Source organism: Pyrgilauda ruficollis, unplaced genomic scaffold, assembly GCF_017590135.1.
Source record: "Pyrgilauda ruficollis isolate IOZ18807 unplaced genomic scaffold, ASM1759013v1 scaffold93, whole genome shotgun sequence".
NCBI classification, from domain to species: domain Eukaryota; kingdom Metazoa; phylum Chordata; class Aves; order Passeriformes; family Passeridae; genus Pyrgilauda; species Pyrgilauda ruficollis.
Window position 1 is genome coordinate 1,383,696 of NW_024531377.1, and position 21,053 is coordinate 1,404,748.

At 35.5% G+C, this 21,053-nt stretch overlaps 1 protein-coding gene across 10 annotated transcripts in view; it reads left to right on the forward strand.

Moving 5' to 3' along the window:
- Positions 1 to 21,053, forward strand: part of NRXN1 (neurexin 1) — a 669,617-nt gene that overhangs the window by 70,994 nt on the left and 577,570 nt on the right. For 3 of the 10 annotated variants that reach the window (XM_041489370.1, XM_041489359.1, XM_041489362.1), the window contains exons 2-3: positions 8,076 to 8,105; positions 8,926 to 8,937. The exons of 5 other annotated variants lie outside the window; for them this stretch is intronic. In XM_041489370.1, the coding sequence (XP_041345304.1) occupies positions 8,076 to 8,105; positions 8,926 to 8,937 (42 nt within the window). The remainder of the gene's footprint in view (positions 1 to 8,075; positions 8,106 to 8,925; positions 8,938 to 21,053) is intronic. 2 more of the 10 variants (XM_041489360.1, XM_041489363.1) reach the window with 1 other exon arrangement.

The following is a 21,053-nucleotide window of genomic DNA, read 5'->3' on the forward strand; positions in this document are numbered from 1 at the left end:
TGACAATTCATCTGGAGATAATAAGCCAGATTCACAGCCTGTGTAAGTTGTGCAGTTCCTCTGATTTCAACTGTGTCACACCAGATTTAAATCAACTCAGTATTTGGCTCGATATGCACAGTCAACAGATTACACGCATAGCACCAAGAGCAGACTTTGGCTGGAGGAATTAGGTTGCAAACACAGAAAATAGCAGGGCAATTAATTTTTTTAGTGGTGGGCATGGGGGAAGATCTTGGAAACAAGATGGATCAGTGGATAAGGACTCTCTAGTTCTTCAAGTGAGGAGATTGGTGCAATGTGAAAAATAGAAAAATTCCCACATCTCTTTGAAGTCAGAATGCTGAAGAGAAAGTTGCCTGTTATCAGGGTGAAAAGTCCTTGGTATGATCAGCTGGTGCAGAAAAGGAAAGAGCTGCTCTGTGCCACTGCCTGCAGCATTTGGAGTTGGCATTTTGGGCCCTAAAACCTTGGGTTCCACTGCTGCCAACAGAGCTCCTCAGTAGACAATAAGATCCCTCAGAGTGGATGGATAGAAATGTTGGTAAATTCTGTGTGTGGCTGAATCACCAGCAGCTACAGAAATGTGTAGTATGGCTTTACTCTCCTCTAGGTACAGAAATTTTACACCAATGCAAATCTAATGACATAAATGCAGTTACTCCTGATTTAAATGAGGAAATTTTTGTTCCCTCTGAACTGTGATTTGATAGTATGCACAGCTTTCAATGACCTTTCTTTTTTCCTTTTTTTTTGTTTTTGGTTTTGTTTTGTTTTGTTTTTTAAGAGTGGCTGGAGTAAGCAAAGTGAATAAAAACAAGGCTGGAATTTGGGCTTTCTGGTCTCTTAGATTCTACTTAGAAGAATAGGCCATGCCTAGAAAATGGGTATCAGGAAAGCCAAGTGAAGTGTTAGTGATGTGGAAATATATCAGCTATCACAAACAAACTACCTTAATTAAAGTGCTCAATGCTAATCTAATGTAAAAGCTTCTTAAAGTACCATAAAGAAGCTAATTTTTTCTTAGATTGCAAAACTGTTTAAGATGATTTAACTTACCATGACAAAAACCTGTGGAGGAATGAATTTTCATTGCTGTTTACTAGTGCATAGGGGTTTGGCTATATACGCTGTTTAATTCAGAGTGGGAATTCAACTTTTTTCCATTTTATTTAATTCCAAATGTTTTGACGGCTTAACTTGCTATCACTAAAAGATTAATCAGTCAGACATTTAGGGGAAGCTGCTCAGCTAGTACAAATCTTTCTGGTGAAAGTCATCAAAAAAGGCATACCAATTATTGCTAAGAGGAGGACTCATGATTTGAAACCCAATATGCGAAACCCTGTAACCAGATGAGTTTAACCATCTGATCCTGCCTATGATTTCATTTTCAGAGCCCTTTTCTTTGAGTCAGACATCATGAGGAACTGAACTCAGCTGTCAGCAAGTTCGTATGCTGGTTTTAAAAAATCATGTTAAGCTAAACATGACCACCAAAAATCATGCCATGGCAATGTTGGTATTGCAATAGTCAAACACTGTAATAACTAGAATTAGATGAAAGAGCCTGAAGTTAAACAACAATTGAAATAACTAATTTATTTTTCATTGAGTTTGGGTGGGTTTTTTTACTTAGAGAAAGGAAATTATGGTATGCAATTAAAGGTAGAAGGCTCTTCCAGAAAAGTTTTGCTAAGAGCTGCTCCAAATATCACATTTTTAGCACAAATATCATGTCCAAATATCACTATTTATATTCTATATAGAACATAATATCTGTCTTGTGAAACTGGGTGTTCTTCATCATCTCAGTGAATTTTATTCTATTTTTTGGTTTAGAGTGTGTGAATGGAAAAGGTGAATTATAATATCTGACTGTATAATTAAACCCTTAAACCCTTATTATTCCTCATTTATAGCAGTTATTATTTTTAAAGTGGTAAATTTTTCAAATTATTTGTTGGAATACTGTTGAGTTTTGATGACCTTTTTTACTGCTTGCTGCATTAACTTATAAAGGCTTTTCACTATGATAAGTGACACATTCTGGGAGGAAATCACTGTGCTTAAAAAATATCAGTAAGCCCAGTACTCTAACTTGTTTTCTTATTTGTTTATTTGGTCACAATATATCAAAATTAGTTTAGTTTCATGGTCACATGAAAAGGCATTATTCCTATGGGATGACTCCATGAGAAATGACCAATAATGGCAGAACTGGCCTTCAATTTGCACTGGCTTCTTTGTGCTCTCCTCAGGAAGAGCTGGTGGAGGTGGCATAAACTGCAGCAGGAGATCTCCCAGGCAGTCAGACTGCTGTGCTGTCACCCTCCCCATCTTTTTGTCGGCTCCACAGCATCCATCTCCTTGACTTCTGTGATGGTTTCCCTTTGTTATTTTACCTTTCCCATTTTCTTCTCCTATTCCCTCCTCAGTCATGATCAAAGAAATATTCCCTCAAAGTCACCTTCCCAGTGGAGTAGTTGAGGACTATAAGCACCAACATGAGTTTTAGGGTGCTGAGCCTGTTTCTCAGCTTTCAATTCTATTCACTTTATTAACTGAGACTCAATTCTTAGTCCCCTTTTACTTTGTAAGCTTTGGGAGAACCTTCTTTCCTGTGCCCCATATTGATGTTGGGTTGGGTATAAACAACAGTAAATGTTGCTTTGTTGTTGCTTGTTGATGGCAGCCTTTCCTTAGGCAAAATGCCCTTTGATTTAACTGGGGGGCAGAACTCATCCTTGGCACTGGTGTGGCGTTTGCTGACCGTACCAGGCAGAAAATTGATTGATTTTTTTACGATGTGCAAGTTCCTGATGGTGACCAGTTCTGTAGGACATGATCCAACAGTTCTGATTCATTCCACCAAGTTTAAGTTCCATTTTGTCCTGACTAGATTTGGAGATTTGACCCAATGACCAGAGTGCCTCTCTAATGACTGCAGGATCAGCCATGCTGCCTGTGGTAACATCTTCACAGCACATTTGAGAATTTAAGTTATCTGAAGTTTAAAATCATCTACTTCCTCATCCAGGAAAATTCAGAATGGGAAAGTAGTACTAAATTAATTTAGAATCCCTATCACAAATGACTGGTGGTTTTAAAATACATAGTTACAAAAGTCTTACAAGAAGACCCCCTGATTAATAACTAACAATAATAATAGTTGCATGGACAAAGAGCTGCACTAAATCCTGTACAATATTTGCACTTTGGCAAGAGTATTTTGTTTCATATCACATACATTTTGTTAAGTAGAGGAAACACTGCTTCCCTGGTGCTTTTGTTTTTCCCTCTGGATTGTAGCAATGGAGCACTTGCATGTTGTGTTTGATGCCTTGCATGATAAAGACATGCAATGGCAAGTTCCAGTCTGCATGCTGCTTAATGAATGTTTTCCTTTTCTCTCCTTCCCTGTTATGTGCTTACAGAAGACAACTATGTGGAAGGTGGGTGCTTTCTACCTTATTTTCCTAAGCTCTTGTTTTTCCCCTCTGTTCAGTGGGGTTTTTTTTCCCTTCTGCTTAATGTTATAAAAGTACACATATCATTCAGTACGGTAAGTTGTATTTTTCCCCCATAAAGGCATACAAGTTTATCAAACAGATGTGATTTATTTTTTCATACAGAACACAAGCAAAGCTCCTTGGCCTTATTGCTGTAATTCCAGAATATTCCCACTGAAACAACAGGATTTGTACTCGTGTAACTGATACCATATCCAAAACCTCTCTGGAGATTCACAGGGCTGATTTCTTCTCATGTTCTGTATGAAAAACACTTCAAGAAACTATTTGTCCCATCAACGTGGAGCCTAACTCCTCCCAATAAAATAGTAATGCATGTTAAATTCCCATCTCTTAATTGCTTAGGAAAATGGAAAGCGCTTTTCTCTTTAATATCATAAACCTTGCTTACTCTAATATCCTTTATAGCACAAAGCTTTAGGAAAAGAGGTTTTCTGTCTAACTTTTCAGCATAATGCACTTGCCTTTTAGACCTTGTGAAAGAAGCAGCATGTGATTTTAATAATTAAGTTGGTATGTAATTAAGTCCCTTTAAAGAAAGTATGGCATAGGGCAGTGGAAACTAAGCCACAATGCCATCTATCCTGAATATTGGTAAGTAAATCTATTAGCTGGTAAAACATGCAAATATATGATAGATTTAAAGTCTTTTTGCTTATAAGCTAAAAAGTGCAGGTGCTTTTTTTATGTACAAATGTCTTTAAAAGTCTCTCTGGGGTGAATCTTTGCATACTGGATAAATGACTATCTATTTGAAAAAATTAGTTTGCCTATCTAAACTGAAAAAAATTGCTTTCATTTTATTTCATTCCAATATTTTAAAAGCTATTTTAAAAGCAAGGACTTTGTAAACTAACTCATATGTAAAGTGACTGTCCTGGCAAGACACTGACCTGGGGTGCTCATGTGAGCCACTCTGGGGTCTGAGTTCATTCAGGTTTCAGCTCACCATGGGTCACTGCCTGTTCAGGGGTGATTTTCTCAAGCCTTGAAGGGCTTGTGCTTCATTTCTCTGTACTGCTGTATTCATGGGTGAACACAGGTGCTCAGATTTAGCACATAGATGATGCTCTGCAATTTTATTAATATATATGTATTCCCAAGGAGAAGGAAAATCCAGATAATTCTGTTGCTTTACTTGTGGGCACTGTCATGCTCATACACATCAATAAAATTTCATTTTCAATGTGAGATAAAAATGTATTCAGCAACACTGAATAGAAATTCTAGCTGAAAAACATAAAAGCCAAGAAATAAATACCTAATCTTGTATTTGATCTGTGCATAAAACTCTTACTGGTGTCAACATGAGTCTCAAAATTTGAATTAGGTTCAGTATAACTAGATAAGGAGGTTCAATTGCATTTCACATATTCATTTATGCACAGCAGTACAAGATAAAACCTGGATAACTGTTAATCCAGACTTTACCTGAACCTAATTCTTAAAACTGCAACCTTAAATTTATTCCAACACAGGTCTGGATACTTATGCATACATTAAAGTTACAAAGCATGAATATGTAAAATGGAAGCATAGAACTGTGTAACCAAAGCATTACTTGAAATGTGAGCTAAAATTTTTCATCTTTGATCTCTGTGATATCTGAGCATCTCTGTAAATTAGGCAACATAAGCAAATAGAAATATGTAATATTCAGTTTTGTATGTACTGCTGGTAAAAAAGGCTACCGGTTTTTTTCATTTTACTGAAGCTGTACCACACTTTAATACCTTCACTGCAGGTTTATCACATTTAAATTTTGTTTTGGCCTGTGCTCTGCATGGAACTCACACACCAAACTATGGTATCCTACCTTCATATCCTCTTTCATTATCTCGCTCTGTGCTCCTTAACTCTCTCCTCTGAGAGCCAAGTTCAGGAGAGAGTTGGAGTGGATCACACATGAGGGATTCCTTCTAAATCTTGAATTCCTAATTCACAAAGAAATTTAAGTAATGGTGCACAAATGAGTATTTTCAATGTATGGGAGGCCTATATGTGGCTACTTAAATATAAAACTTCCCAGGTCTATTAAAAGCAGACTTTCATTTTGCAAATCTAGCAGTGATTCCTCTCATGGCAGATTTAGCTGTATCATTTTAAACCCCTCTGTGGAATGAACAGGTACAGTATTAGTAATGCTTCACTCTTCAATAGCCTTCACCCATAAATTGCAAAAATATAAAATAAGGTAAGTATCACCATGTGTCTGGATGAGGCAAGGGAGTATAAGTGACCATACAGCTTGCAATAAAGTAACAGAAACAGTGAAACAAAATATAGTGTCTTGAGGATTAGTACTGAATTTTTTAATTGGTAGATGTTTGGTTTGAGCAGTGTATGTCTTTTACATTCACTTGACTGCATTTTTTCATTGAACAACACTGTGACTCTTAAAATTCAAGCAGTTTTTATGGTGTCTTCAAGAGGTACATCTGCTCTTTACATTTTTTTTTCAAATTATATAAGAGTCATCTATTTGCAACTGACCAATTTTGTGTATCATTTTAACAAAAATAGTAGCTATCAAGCAGTGGTAATCTGAAGCTAGACTTTTGTTTAGGTTCATATAACTATGAAGTTCATATATAAATGTGAGATAGTAAGAGATCACTTTTTTTTGCATTCCCCTGGGAGACAGGACAGTGATTTGTTTGAAAGACCTCACATAAAGTAGTGGCTGAAAAGTCACGGTTTAAAAAAAATAAAGATATTAAAGAAAAAGATGTTGCAATGTTCAACTGGTTTCAATTTTTCTTTATCAAATACAATTAGGGTCAAGTCAAAAGTCTGAGATTTATCACTATAGTTGCCAACACCAAAAGCTAGAACCCAAAGACAAATTAATCAATCACAAAAAGAGACTGAAACTTCCAAAGACCACATGGCAGAGGATCCAAGGAAGGACACCAAGGAAGCACTAAAATAATGAATTAAATAACATCACCTGGTCTTTATATTCTGTGTATTCAGCAAGCCTCTCTTGCAGCAACACTTATAGAGAAAGAACACCCATGAAAACATTTCTGTGCTGTTTCACAAGCTGCAAACTGCCAGTTCAGCTGTGTGATGTTTCCCAAGCAATGCTGATGCAGGCATCCCTTCAGGATCACAGTCAGCTTTCATTTACATTGCTGTGAGCCCCAGGTAATCCCACCAGCTGCAGAGCTCTGTATTTGGAAACAGAATTTATTGCACAGGAGATCAGGCACATCAGGCCCTTCAGTTTAACTACACATCTAAACCGAGTGACATTAAAAAGCAATAATTCAACAAAACCATTGTTAGACTACTTGGAACATCACTTGAGATTTGGAACTGATAAGAGAAGAATAATTTAGACTGATTGCAGTCAGGAATATCTTCTTTGAACTACCCCCAAGTAGCGTGAGTCATTTGTGCACCTAATTTTTGTTGTGAATTAGAAATCACAGAAACTTCTCTCTAGGAAGTCTGCTCTCCAATAAAGAGAAGCATATGTTATTGCTCACCTTCTTTGTGTGAATTAATTTCAATTAATTGCAATTAAGAAAATAATGTATGGTTTTTTGAGAAGAGGAGCACATTTAACACATGATCAACCAATAATTCCTGAAAGGGATCCTAAAACAGCTAAATTCAACAAGAATAAGTCTGTTTTTTAAATCAGGCATAAAAAATGAAAAACCTTCATATATCTAAGAAAAATATTCTCCCAACATCACATTATATTCAGTGAGATTTAAGTATCATTTTATTATCATGAATTAAAAAAATGAATAATGAATATTTTTCCTTGAAGAGAAACAAAATTTGGCTCTGGATGAGTGATTATCATTATGGACATCTGCTTTGAAATGTCACTAGACCTATTCTGCTGTGATGGGATTTCATCTCACAATATAAGTATAAAGCAAAATCTATTTCTCACAGATTGAAGAATCTGTCACTTAAATTTTCTTTATTACTATGTATTTTATATTGCATATGTAATAATTTGCCTTCTCTGGAACAAATTCATTCTACTGTCACATTTCACACAAATAAGGAGACATTCTTTGCATTATCATTTCAATGTGATGAATAAATTTTATTTAATTACCTGAAATGCTCATTTTTATGAGGGGAAAAAGATCAGACCCAGCCCATTTTTCAGGTTTAAACTTCTCCAGGGTTTAAACATCATTTCACATGTAGAGGACAGAAAGTCCTCTCAGCAAAGTGTTCAAAGCAATATAATCAAAATATGATAAAGACAGATGCATTATTAAAGGAATTGGTTGGATTTGAAAGCATTTTATTATTTTCTGTCAATGCAAATACCGCACAGAAAAAAAAAAAAATGCAATAAAACAGCACCCGGTGTTTCAATTGCAGTTCTGTTACTTGTAGCCCAAAGCATTCCAACCAGTGGTTGAAAAATGCTCTTTGATTTCCCTCTGTGATACAGACATCTTATAGGAAACAGATGCCTGTCACAAAACATTTTTGTCAGTGTGACAACACCACCTTCCCGTGCTCCCTTGTTCATTGCTGACTGTGCTCTTGTTTCCCTTCAAGGTCTGGCGCACCTGATGATGGGCGACCAAGGTATGGGCTCTGTTCCTTTTCCACTCTGCTTTCATTGTTTCTTCTTGTTCTGTAGCTGCTTTGAATCCATCACTGCAACCGATGGGCAAATGCTTGAAAGCTGTCTTTGGCTGCAAAGAAACACATGGTTTTAGTCGCATCTTTTTCTTTTTTCGTTTTTTGGGGGTTTTTTTGTTGGTTTTTTTTTTTTTTGTTTGCTCCGTAAGCTTTTGTCCTTCCTGCCTCCTCAACTCCCCCTCTTGCAAAACAATAACTAAAAAGAGGTGAGAGACATAAGAAAGTGATTAAGAAAAATTTGTGTATTTATCAGAAAATGCAATTATGGGTGATCCAATAAAAGATAAACAAAGTGCCAGACCACTCTTCAGATAGCTCCTGAAAGATGCTTCTCTTGTAACATTGTACATGTTGAAGAGTCTATTTGCATTAATGCATGGCTGATTGGAAATGTGCAGAAAGCACCTGCTCCTGGCTTCTGGAATGCTGAGAGTACAATTTTGCTACCTAACAAAACCAGTGATTTTTTTCCTCCTAACCATTGTCCATGTTACCTTTGTGACAGTCTTTCTTATCTAAGCATGGGTTATTTCTGTGTTTCTCTGCATGTACATGATTGGGAAGAAATAAACTAAATCCCTAATATGACACTGATTGCATCTCCATTTGTCTTCAGACACTTACCTTATACTTTGTCTCTTCATGTTCAGATACTATTGCATTTACATGTACTCATGACTCTTACTGTTGTTTCTCTCCTCTTCTTTATTCTCTTTTTGTCTGGAAATGCTTTCTTCATGGAACCATTTCACCAAATCCATAGGTAAAAGTAAAGGTATTACATGATTTTCTTTATTTTTAATGCCATCAGTATACTTTAATGTATGTACAAATAATGCAAGTAAATGTAAAATTTTTGCACTGATAACATGAGGTAGGTATATTCTTACAGTAAATATTACATGGATATCAAGGTAAGGATAATTATCCTAAAGTGCAGGCTGACCATTTTGTAAGTTTGTTTCCTGTATTTGTGAGGGATGTGAAGCTTTGGCAGTGATAAAAGAGGCTACAGCTCTAGGAAGTGTTCATGATGAAGTAACAGCCACATTTTGAGGTGTGCCTTTTTCTGTTCTCAAAGAGCTTCAGTCTAAACCACCAGACACAGAAAAAAAAAAAGTGTGATGTTGTTCAGTAGAGGCTCTCTGGAGATAAACTGTGCAGGGTCAGTCCACAGCTTGATGTACGTTTTACATAGGAACAGCACTAACTTTAGCAAGTCTTTGCCCTGAGAGTTCCTTTTATATTAGTCACTTGGAGCGTATCTGAGATAAGAATTGGACAAAGGAATGAGGAAGAAAAAAAAGCCAAAGAGAAGTGTGCGGTTTCTTTCAGATTTTTTTTTTTTTTTTATTCTTTTTGTTTTTATGTAAAGAATGCCAGCGTGTTTACTTCCCTTCTCCCAGAGGAAGAAGTGCAGTAGGGGCAAGAATTTTTTCCTGTATAAATAAACAGCAGGTTTTGCTACAAGGACACTTGTTCACAGGCATTGTGTAAATATATTTTTATGATAAGGAGGTGGTGATCAAAAGCCATTTAATCTCTGTTAGATACGATGAATAATACAGTTCTATTCATCTTGAGCATTTGTCAGGGGTGCCTATTCTTTGTATAAATCAGAAATCCAGTCTGCATGGTCATACTTTCCTAAATAGTTAAATTAGAAACAAGCTTCCAAGTTTGTTGGTGTCTTGGATGATTTAGTGTTTCCAAACCTGGGAAGTTCATGTAATGCAAAGACAGTAAATACAAATCTGTATTATCCCTTTCCTCTTCATATCAGACCCCCTGGAAAGACTCTGTACCTGTACAGGTGGGATACCATTTGTGTGTGTTCTGGAGCTCTAAGTCTTCTTATTTAGGAAAAGTTTTAAGCAATTATGAAAAACAATCTGCTCATTTATTTATTTTATCAGATCATTTTGTTTTGTATGCTATATGACTGTTTCTTTTGTTTCTTAACAGTACATAGTATGTGTGATTTCCTAATTACTTATTTTACTATCTTGTTCCTAATCAGTAGATATCCTGGCTGCAGCTACCTTAAAATTACATTTTTATTAACTGAACCTTGACACTATAGATAATTTTTATTAATAATGCACAGTTATTTTTCTAGATTGTTCTGTACACAGAATAAATTATGTAGCATGTATGGCATCAAAGGGTTTTTTTTTATGAAAGGAGCAAAATATAAATATTATGAATATTTATTATGAATAGTAGCTGAAATGGAGACCAGATTTTTAGCAAAGCATTTTTTTTTCTAGTATTTTGAAACATTTAGACTTTTATATTTTTATTTTTAAAGGTTTAACAACTACATTTTTAAAAAAATTACCTATATATATTAGCTATGTTTAATGTTCAGTAATGTGCCATGTAACATAATAACCAGTCACCTATCATCTAATCATTTGACTACATTTTACCTTTCATATTTTGATTTTTACTAGATTTATCCAGTTAATATAGAAATAATCATTACTATGTTTTGAGAATCACAATACTTCTGCACATATCATGGTGTATATTTGTTCAAACTGATAGAGAGTGTTTATATGTGTACCAATTCCAGTTGCTTGTAACAGAAAATATCCCTCAATGTTGAGCCATATCCTGAACCAGGAAAAAACAGCCTCATTTTGTTGACTATCCTGAAACTACTAATACCAGCTATTGAAACCTGTGGCCTTGAAACAGTTGTTATAACACATATTTGTAGTACATGACAATATAAAAATATAGGAGGGTGATGGAAAGGAATGAAGGGAAAAAAGAGGAAACTCCTTTGTTATAAGTTCCATTCCTTGAGAGGTATGCAAGGGCAGTAATTGAAAAATTCTGGGTGATTATATAATGAATCAATCATATTTTGGAAATATAAGCAATAAAACACTTTTAAGAAGCTTTACAATGTAATTTGTCCTGAAGAGCATAAATGGCTGAAGTATCACCATCTCCTTTAGTTGTGCAGATATTCTTTGGGATACTGGAAAAGGAGAAAAAAAATCAAATCAATATATCTTCAGAATTAGGACTGGGTGTTAACAAGGTAAGGACGTGGCGTGGACAGAGGAAGGAGAAATGAGGCAGCCTCTCCAACTGGGCAATACTAAGTTCTGTACTATCTCACAATGCCCCTGATGTTTTTACAACATTTAGCTAAATTGGGATACCCCGGATAATCTCCCCACAAATTACTCCTTGTAAATGCTATGCCTAATTCTAGGAAGATTTGCAGTCTTTTATTTATATTGGCATTTGTTTCTTTTCTGACAAGCACCATATATTCAGAAATATTTAGGAATTCCTTTTTTATCCCCTGGAAATAACTGACCTGTATAGAACTTTAGGTTGTCACAGCTCTGATGGTGAAAAGTCATAAGCAAGGTAAGGTTTGCAAATGGTCTTGATGTTTTTACAAGACCACTGAAAAATCCCATTCAAAGCAATTGCTTGAATTCAAAGCAATCCTTAAATCTGATGCTCATAACAGGCAGATTTATTTGCCCCAAACAAATCTGTCCCCAAACAAATTTTGTCTGCTCTCTCCAACTATTTGAGGTGGTCTAATAAAACCATTTCCACCTATAGACCTTACCTCGTCAAAGTCATGCAGGATTATTTTGTGACGAATAGTAATATGACTAAACTTAGATGGCAGCTAATGCAAAACACTCAATTTCTTTATTAAAAAAAAATCTCATATTCTTCATATTCTTTTGGTGAGCAATGAAAGGACTTTATAATTCCCAAACTATAAGAGTGACATGTAATACTTAATTTTTATACTGCAGTTCTCTTAAGCCTATACATATTTTTACCTGTAGTTTATTTATATGTAATTATCATACTTTTGACTATATATATTACTCATTCTGTTCCTAAATACTATGTTCATACTCCTGTTCTATTATTTTAGAGATTATGTGCAGCTTTAAATTATATGTGAGTCACTCAGGTTCGTAAAAAACTATTAAATGTTAGCTAGCTGAGCAATAAGTGTTTCTACCAAAAAATTGATAGTACAACTGCAATTTATTGTATTAGATTGCAGGCTTTTGATGTGCTGGTATTTGCTTTACTGTGTATTAATGCTGAAGAAAGACTTCAGAATGGCAATTTATGTATGTGTCAACATCCTTGACAAAGGAGGGCAAGCTTTTTCTTGCACATGCTGTCGTACAATACCTGTAACAACAAAGTGGCACCACTAATTTTTTATCAATCATGCAATTTATTTGACAGCTGGAAAAATAGAGCATTGAAAAATAAAAGCAATTTAAAGAAATCCTTAAGCAATCATGAGCATGAAAGTGGCATGTTATAGCTAAGTAATTATGTATTGCTTGTGTCATGCAACACAAATCTCACCTTGTGCCATTAATCTCCCCCAATATCAAACTGTCTGGAATTTGGTCATTAACCTTCCTGCAACCACAAGTTCATCTTACTGGAATTACTTTCATTTTTGCTCTGGTTTTGAAGAACTAAGATGGTCTTGGCTTCTTGCGCTCTCATTGAAACGCCTGTCCCCTCCTCATCTGTTCTTTGTGGTGCTTCAGCAAGGTGGGCCTGAGAGACACCCATAGCCCAGCCTTCCCTGATCCAAGCCCCCAGCAGTCCAGAAACCCTGTAAATACTTTGGCACAGCCCTGGACTCAAGCTCAGCTCCTTATTTTTGGCTCAGTGCCCTGTTGACATGGACTCAGTTTCATGCCGTCTCAACTGCAGCTGGCTTTTGTCTGGCAAGCACAAAACATGGATGGAGGGCATTCCTAACTCTCTGGACTCATTCACATAGTTATATATCCTAGGTGATAGCAGCTGGTTGGAAAGACTCCCTGCTAGAGCCAAAGTGAGGTAATTTAGAGGTTTGACACACAATGGGGTTGCCAGGGTCAGGTAACTGAAATTGTTTCTAGGTGACGTTACAGAGAAGAATGGATAACTTGAGCTTCCCCACTCAATCTTGTAGTTGCTTCTATTGATAAAAAGGAGCAAATCAACAAGGTTTAAAAATTAAACCTCCACAAGTCCTTTTGAAGGTCTTGGAAAATCTACAAAATTATGAGCATAAGAATTTTAAAAATATTATCTTTAAAACTACCGTTATTTTTAATGAGCATTACAATTTTTTTAATAAATTAATGAACTTTAAATATAAAGTTCATCAAAGTACTCCAAAGAGCAGAAGCTACACCTCATATCTCTTCTATAATGACTTCCTTTTTGCTAAAGAATCTCATCAGTATAGTTAAATACAGACTGCTGTTCACCAAAATTATTATAACTAAGTTTTCATGTATAACTCATACTCCCATGCCTACAAATATATGTTCCAATAAATATTTTTGCTATCCTTATATTTGTATGGTCAATGTGTTCAAATTTTGGTTGAATATCATAATGAACTATACACTAAATGTTTATTTTGATGCATTGAAGCAAGTAATTTTCTTGCACTTCAGTGGGTGATACCCTGTAATCCTGGAATATTGGCATGTGAAGCTGCAGATTCAAATTTATGTTGAAATGTGATCAATTAATGGTCCCCAAGGAGATAAAAAAATGCAGCAGAAGATGGCTGCTGAAGAAGTTTTCTATCTGAAGCACATGGCTCAGAAGAAACCAACCAACATCAGGAGAGGAAATGCAAATTCTTCCTTGAGACACACACACTTGAAATTCTATCTGAGATGGCTGATTCCCCATCAGCACTATGAAAAGAAATCGTAAGGACCTGTCATAAATATCAAGAAAACTTTCTGATGAAAGGGGAACATACTTATTTTTAAAATAAAATCACCACATGGTAATGTCCAATCCACACCAAGAATTCTAGTGTCTTACCACCATGAAAATAAAGAATTTACCATGTTCTGAATCATTCTGATGGCACTCAAAATTATCATGTAACCTGTGTGTTTTTCATAGACTTCGTGTGGATTCAGAGGAAAGACAATAATGTGTATCTCTGGAGGATTTAATGCAAAAAAAAATGTTATATTTGCAAATGTGTAGATTTCTGCTGGGTCCAGTAAACATTGCAGTAGGAGATAATACGTATGCAAGATTTTGTCTTCCTCAGTACAAGGCTCCACTTTGAGCATAGGTTTATCCAGAAGATGGGTATGGTGACAGAAAACCTTTCAAAATAATATTAAAGTTCTTTCAGGATGAAGGATGTGCATTTCAGGCCAAAAAGTATGAGGGGATTTATTTGGGATGGAAAACAGTTAAGCTGTCACTCTCAAGAGGTAAAAAAATAAATTTAAAAAAAAATCAGCAGGTAAGCAATAAAGAAATAGGAAAACTTAGCATTTCTTCCTTAAATCATACTTTTCTTTAAATGTATGTGTAAATGTACATAGAAAATGAGAATTTAAAACTGCAATGGTCTGTACCTTTTTTGCACAGTGAAATTATATGAGTTTTATACATATTTCACAGACATTTACAATGAAACAGGTATTTGAGAGAGGTGTATTCCTTGGATATTGGATTACCCTTGAACCTTCTTGTGAATCAAATACATCACCAGATTGTCACTAAAGATTTCAGTTTCAACCCAAGATTGTACTGTATCTTCCTAGGATGAAATTCAGTCCTTGTAATCTACAAGAGCAACTAAACAAATGAGCCCAACAGAATCTAATTTCTATTATTTCAGTGCAAATCAAAAGTAGTTGGAAATTACTGTACATCTCATAACAGAAGTCTCAGCTGATTTTAACATTAATTCAATCAATCACACTCAGTTGAGTTTCACCAGTTAAGTGGAAAGAAATTAGAGCCCCAAGGAAGAGTATTTTCAAACATCTCTAACATTTGTCTACATGCAGGATTACAAAATTCTGGACTAAACTTTAGCACAGTTTCTAAAGAAACTAAATCTAATGAAAGTGAAGAAATCTTAAGACCACTCTAAAATTGTACTGGTATAACTGAAAATGGGGACTATGCTCTTTAAATGCACATTATAATGATATTTTTCTACCAAGAAGAACTCCCTGCAAAGGAGTTGAAAAATATTTACATATTCAGATCAGAATCAATCATTCTTATAGAAATAAGAATGCTGCATACAAGTTTTTTAACCTACTCTTTACAGGAATTTTCTTTGGTGGTAATAACATGCCAAGGTACTTAGAAATGACAGAAATTTGAGTTATCAAGTCATCTTTAACCTCTTTTAATTAAAATATATAATTTACACTGGTACTACTAATATACCTCTTTCCTGATTTTCAAAGACTTCTATAACCCTGATGTTTTTAATTGCTCAAAGGTAGCTTTCTGTATTTACTTCAGGGTCCACCTAGAGCAATTGAGCAGAACAGTGAAATAGTGCAAAGAACTGGGAAGTTCAGGAGCATAAAGGAGGATTCCCAAAGGAAATTGTAGAGCATGGAACATGGATTTTGCTATGAAATTCTGCCCTCATCATTCCTTTAATGGTTTTCATGGATACCAACTTGTTATCCAGATATGGGTTTTTTCAGACTCGGGAGGAAACAAAAGTGACTGAATCTTTTTATTGAATGAATTTATTCTAGTGAAAGGAGTCCTTTCTTCCTCATTAAATCTATATTCAGGGCAAAGGTTTTTTTCTGTTGGCACCCATTTAGAACAATTTTCTCATCAGCACTTCATTTCATTTAAAGGCAGTTTTTGTAATTTGCTGCTATGACTTAGAAGTTGTGGTACTTTTTTTTCCCCCACTCAAAGTAGACATTTATTCTTTAAAGAAAGGAAGCATCTGGACTGATTCACTGGCAACTAATAAAGCTGTATAGAAGCAACCTTGGATAACAAGAGGCTACCACAGAACACCTGGCACTGCTGGCATCACAGCCTTGACTTCAGTAGCTTCTCTGTATTGGGGGTGGGAGGAAATAAAAGCAGCTGGGTCTAATTCCTTTCATCTGCCTTTGCATATTCTTCAGACAGAGGGGAGTCTGCCTGGAAAGCAAAATTCAGCATTAAGTGAGTATAAGTCCGGGAAATTTTCACCAGGGTTACCCTTAGATAACAGGTCTGTCCTGAATTCGATATCATGAGCCGTGGTTATTCCATTTTCAGGAGTACCCACCTGAAAGAAAGGAAGCTAAATATCTTTCTGTGGCCATTAATACTCTGCTTCTGAAGCATCTTTTAGCTGACAAAAACCTGAGAGGTTCCTGAGACAGCTGCATTGGTACTTAGGTGACCCCACTCCCAACCAACAGTAACATCTCTCTCTAGAACTAGAAGAATTTACTTCATTGAGCCTGAGTGTCTCTGTTAGGAAGAACCTGAGTTATATCAAAAGGTGCCAGATAAGGGCTTTTGATCTCAGGAAAAGGGCATTGCAAGCCTTTTGCTGGTAATACAAACTGGTCTTTTGATTTTCTCAGTTAATGGCTCTGCTTAACCACTTGGTCTTACAAGGTACTTACAAGGTACATTTAGTATTTCTACAAGTCTGTAAGAACTATTTTAAAAAACCCCACCAAAGTTGTTTACCTGCAAATCACCATTTAAAACTATGTTTGCAAGCTGTGACTTTAATATTGAAGCTGTCCAAAACAAAGCATAAATTAGTTTTAAAGCCAAATGCCTGTTTGACAATGCTATTTGCACTATCAATGGATGTTTATTTAAATGGATATCTGATATTATTTGTATTAACTCCAATTACTGACTAGTTGTTATGCAATTTTCAATTTCAGAAGAGTCATTTGGCTGTGGTTATGTTGAACTCTAGCACTACTGTATGTTTACATCATCACAAAAGTGATGGGAGATTTCCAAGTGTTCTATTTTAATTTAATCTTCATAGATATAACCTCTATATCACTGGGGTACAAGTAGTGAACTGGTGCTCTCATTTCATCCAAATGCTTCTGAAAACCATGACTTTTACAGTTATCCCTCTAAGTTTTTAAGTTCTTACATCTTTATGCACCTTCAAACTCAAAAAAGCAGCTGTGACTCTGTCAGTCATGCACTGATATTTTTTAATGTCCTTAGCAGGTTTTTTTGTCTCTATACTTCTCTGCAGTGAATTATTCAAATTAGAATATCGTCCATTACTGTAACTGTTATAATATTAGAAGAAAATTTATATTTCAGAAAAAAATAATGTATAAGTATCTAAGTGCAAGATTTGACCAACAAAGCTAGACTTGGAAATTAGCAATTCTGTGTGATTCTCATGCAACATATTTATCTGTGTAGAACTTTTATACATCCTATATGAGACAGGAAAATATCTATGGTAAATCTATATTCTGAACATTACACAAAGCTACCTGAGTCTCACTCTTAGTCTACTGCTACATATTTCCCCATATGCAAAGAAGGGGCTGTTCAGGCTCCTATGAAGAGGATAAATTCCTGTATTGCTTGTGAAAATATTGGGAAGCACTGAATACATGGAGTAAAACACTGTAAGTCATTCACAATTCTAAAGGACAAATTCCTCAACAATTTATATTAACATATACACATTTACCATGCATACGTGGAGCTGCATTCAGGATGTAGTCACATCAGCAGGTAAATAGAACCTGCTGTACTTCATCACTTTACCTCTCAGAAATGGCTCTATCTCAGCTTTTATAATGCTTTATATAATGACAAATATGTAATAAAAATCACTCATGTGTCATTATGTGTCATTTATTCTCTCTTCCAGGAAAATCATGCATTTGATGTTTATCCAGTGTTCTAAAATAGCTGATGGACTTACACCTTGCTAACAAGACTATTCATTTTGGTTGTCCCTGAAATGAATAGGCTAGTTAAAGAAACAGGTTTTTGAGAGTTCTGCATTTATCAAGCTGTTATAAAAGCAAAATGAAAGTTTAATTAATATTTTCCTTTTCAAAACACCTAAAAGATCTGTATATCACCCCTATAGCTTTTAATAAGTACATATAACTCTCAGAAATGTACATATATCTAGGTCATGCTAATTATCCACCTTGGGAGGCAAGAATGTGCCTATACTCCTCTACCTAGTTGGCATACTCTGGAGACCCAAGTCAGAAGAGCAGGCTTCAGAAAGTCTAAAAATACATTTACTAGGTTCTTAGCCATTAAACTGCTTAAAGAGGAGGTCTCTCATGTACTAGCTGACAGCCTGTAATTTCTATTATGCAGGAAATGAGACTAGATAATCAAAAACAACCTTTCTGGCCTTGAAGTCTATGAATCACACAGAACAGAAAAATTACTGTGGCAACATGTAAGAAAATTGTCAGGCATTAAAAGAGCCACACTGTTTTTTGCTTTATTAGTGGCACATTTATCATGTTTCTTGTGTTGATGGAATTATGTGTCAATGAGCTTCCCCAAGTCAAGCCCTTATGAACTAACTGGAAAAACCATTCAAAGCATTCCCTCAAGCCAGGATGTAGCATGAAAACTGAAACACCTTCATGGGAAAGCCTCAAACATACATGGAAGTGTGAATCAAAGGGAGGTTAATCCTTCACAAAGTTCAATATTTTGGTATGGTTATTTATTTTGAATACTTTGAATGGAATGCTGCAGTTAATCTCATATTCAGGAGCATTATGATATTCAGTATTTTTATTTTATACAGGTTCTCATAACACATTTGCAACAGGTTTTGGAGGTCGTTAAGTTATACTGTAAGAAATGAGCTTACCTTGTCATACAGTGACTGATACACCAGATAAACCCTGGGCAAAACATTGTTGTGGATTATTTGTGCAGCAAAGCTGGAGCTGTTCATATCTGTCCTTTTATACAGGGAAAAATACTTATAAAAAGCTGGAAAATTAAGTGAGAAATAGAAATTGTGATCCAATCTAGGAAATGCTATAAACTAGCGGGTAACACAGTTCCATAAGAGTGCTCTGAATTAGAGAGAAGAAAGATTCAAACTTATAAGACCCAGAGTCTTTTAATATAAAGACTGAAGTCAGCGTTCTAATATTTAGTTTCTCTTTGAACCTCACCATTCAAATTTATATTCACTGAAAGTTAAGTAGTCTTTTTTAGTTGCAATATGCTCACACAAAAGGAGAGGATGGAATCATAGGCCACTTTATTGAAGGACTTATTATTCTACATCAGAATTATCTTTATTCATGAAGACTTCAAACACTTTCTTAATGTTCGGTTTTACTGTAGCTAGAAAAAGATCCTGTTTTTTGCTAAAATTCAGGAAGACAAATGAGACTATGTTGTTTCTCCCAGAACATATGAAAAAAAAAAAAAAGAGTTATTTAATTCAATGGAGTTAGAATATTTCTAGCTTTAAAAAATTCCAAACCTTTCCCCAGTAATACATGTTGACTATCAGGGAGAAGGAGGAAAGCCAATTTTTGAGGTATATCTTCTATGCCACATTACTGATGTTCAGTTACACACCTTGTAGACTTAACAGCCTCTGGGTTATTAACATTTTATTGTTTGATAATTTATTAATACAGTGGGTCAAATATATGTACAAGCAGCTGAATATGGGTCATTGGGAAAAATGGAAAATCATCTTCACTTGGATGGGGAAAAATGTCTCTCCTACAGATTTTTCTTTATTCTTTTATGCACTAATTATTAATATATATTATGGAAGCATCTCTGTGTGTAGCTAAGTGGAGACCTCTCTTTTGGAACTTCTGTCCTTGTTTTCTAATCTACCTCTGTGTCCTCTATGAAGCTGGTAATTATACAGCCATCAGTGAAATTACTCTGTGGGGGAAAGCCATAGGACTTGGGATAAGGAATTCTGATTCAGATTGAGAAGTGGGATTCAGATAAGGAAAAGCTGATTTCTATTTTTCCATGTCTTTGGATTGTGTTCAAGCCATGTTGGTGTTTTAGAGAGGAGCAGGCTTCAAATATGTGGCAAATCCATGCCCCTGGTTCCTCCTGTGCTGCTGCATGGTGAGTGTGGGCACTTCAGAAATTCTCTTGAAATTCAGCAGCTTCCTTCTTGGTCTCAGTGTCATCCCTCAGAACTGGCAGCATCTGGTATTCTCAGAAAATTAATTTCTGGAGAGTGTTTGAGAACAGAGCATATTAAAATGTCACTACGAGGATGCTATCCTCTGTTTGAAGGCTGATACAGAGGAATTGACAGCTAAAAGCAAAACAAAACATAAAAAAACATTCCAAGAACAACCCTAGACCCTCCAGCAGTTATAATTAGGTCATTTTGTATAATTTATGTTGGATTGTAATATTCAGATTCACATAAATAAGTACATGGGAGAAATGCACCACACAATCTCTTTTTCCTTTACATTTACAATATTTTTTTTTCTTATCTTGTGTCTGTTTACAAGAGACATTGTTTAGCAGGAGAACTGATGAAGCCCTGCTGTGTTCATGGTTGCACAGTGTCTGTCATTATGCTGAAGGACTGAGGAAAACCTAATTGGTTTCAAGTTAAAGCATGAACTTTCTGTACTTCAAAATATGGGTCTCAATTCCTATTTTGCCTGTGGTGCATCTGCTGGCAGTTTTAGCAGATGTTTGAGTATCAGTGAAGTGTGTGATCATGACTCTTGATATGGTTAGGCATGTTATTTGAAAAAAAAACATCTTTCCAGTACTCCAGGATTTGTTTGATTCAAAATCTAGATTAATTTGGTTTTAGTAATTCAACATGGAACACCTTTGACTGTTTCAGTGTTTGAGCTTATTGTAGTGGATTTGTCTGCAAACAGGCAATAGGAATGAAACCAAGCAGAAATTAGTGCCAATTTGGGACGGTTTGGCAAGAGAAATTTATCAGCAGTAATGCAGAGCAAGAAAGAAAGAGGAGAAACTTTGAATGCTGTTGATAGGTTTGTATTTTTTTTAAAAAAGTTGTGCAAGTTGCATCTGGGCTGTTTTCCCTTCTGCTTCGTTTTGGTTTTGGGGTTG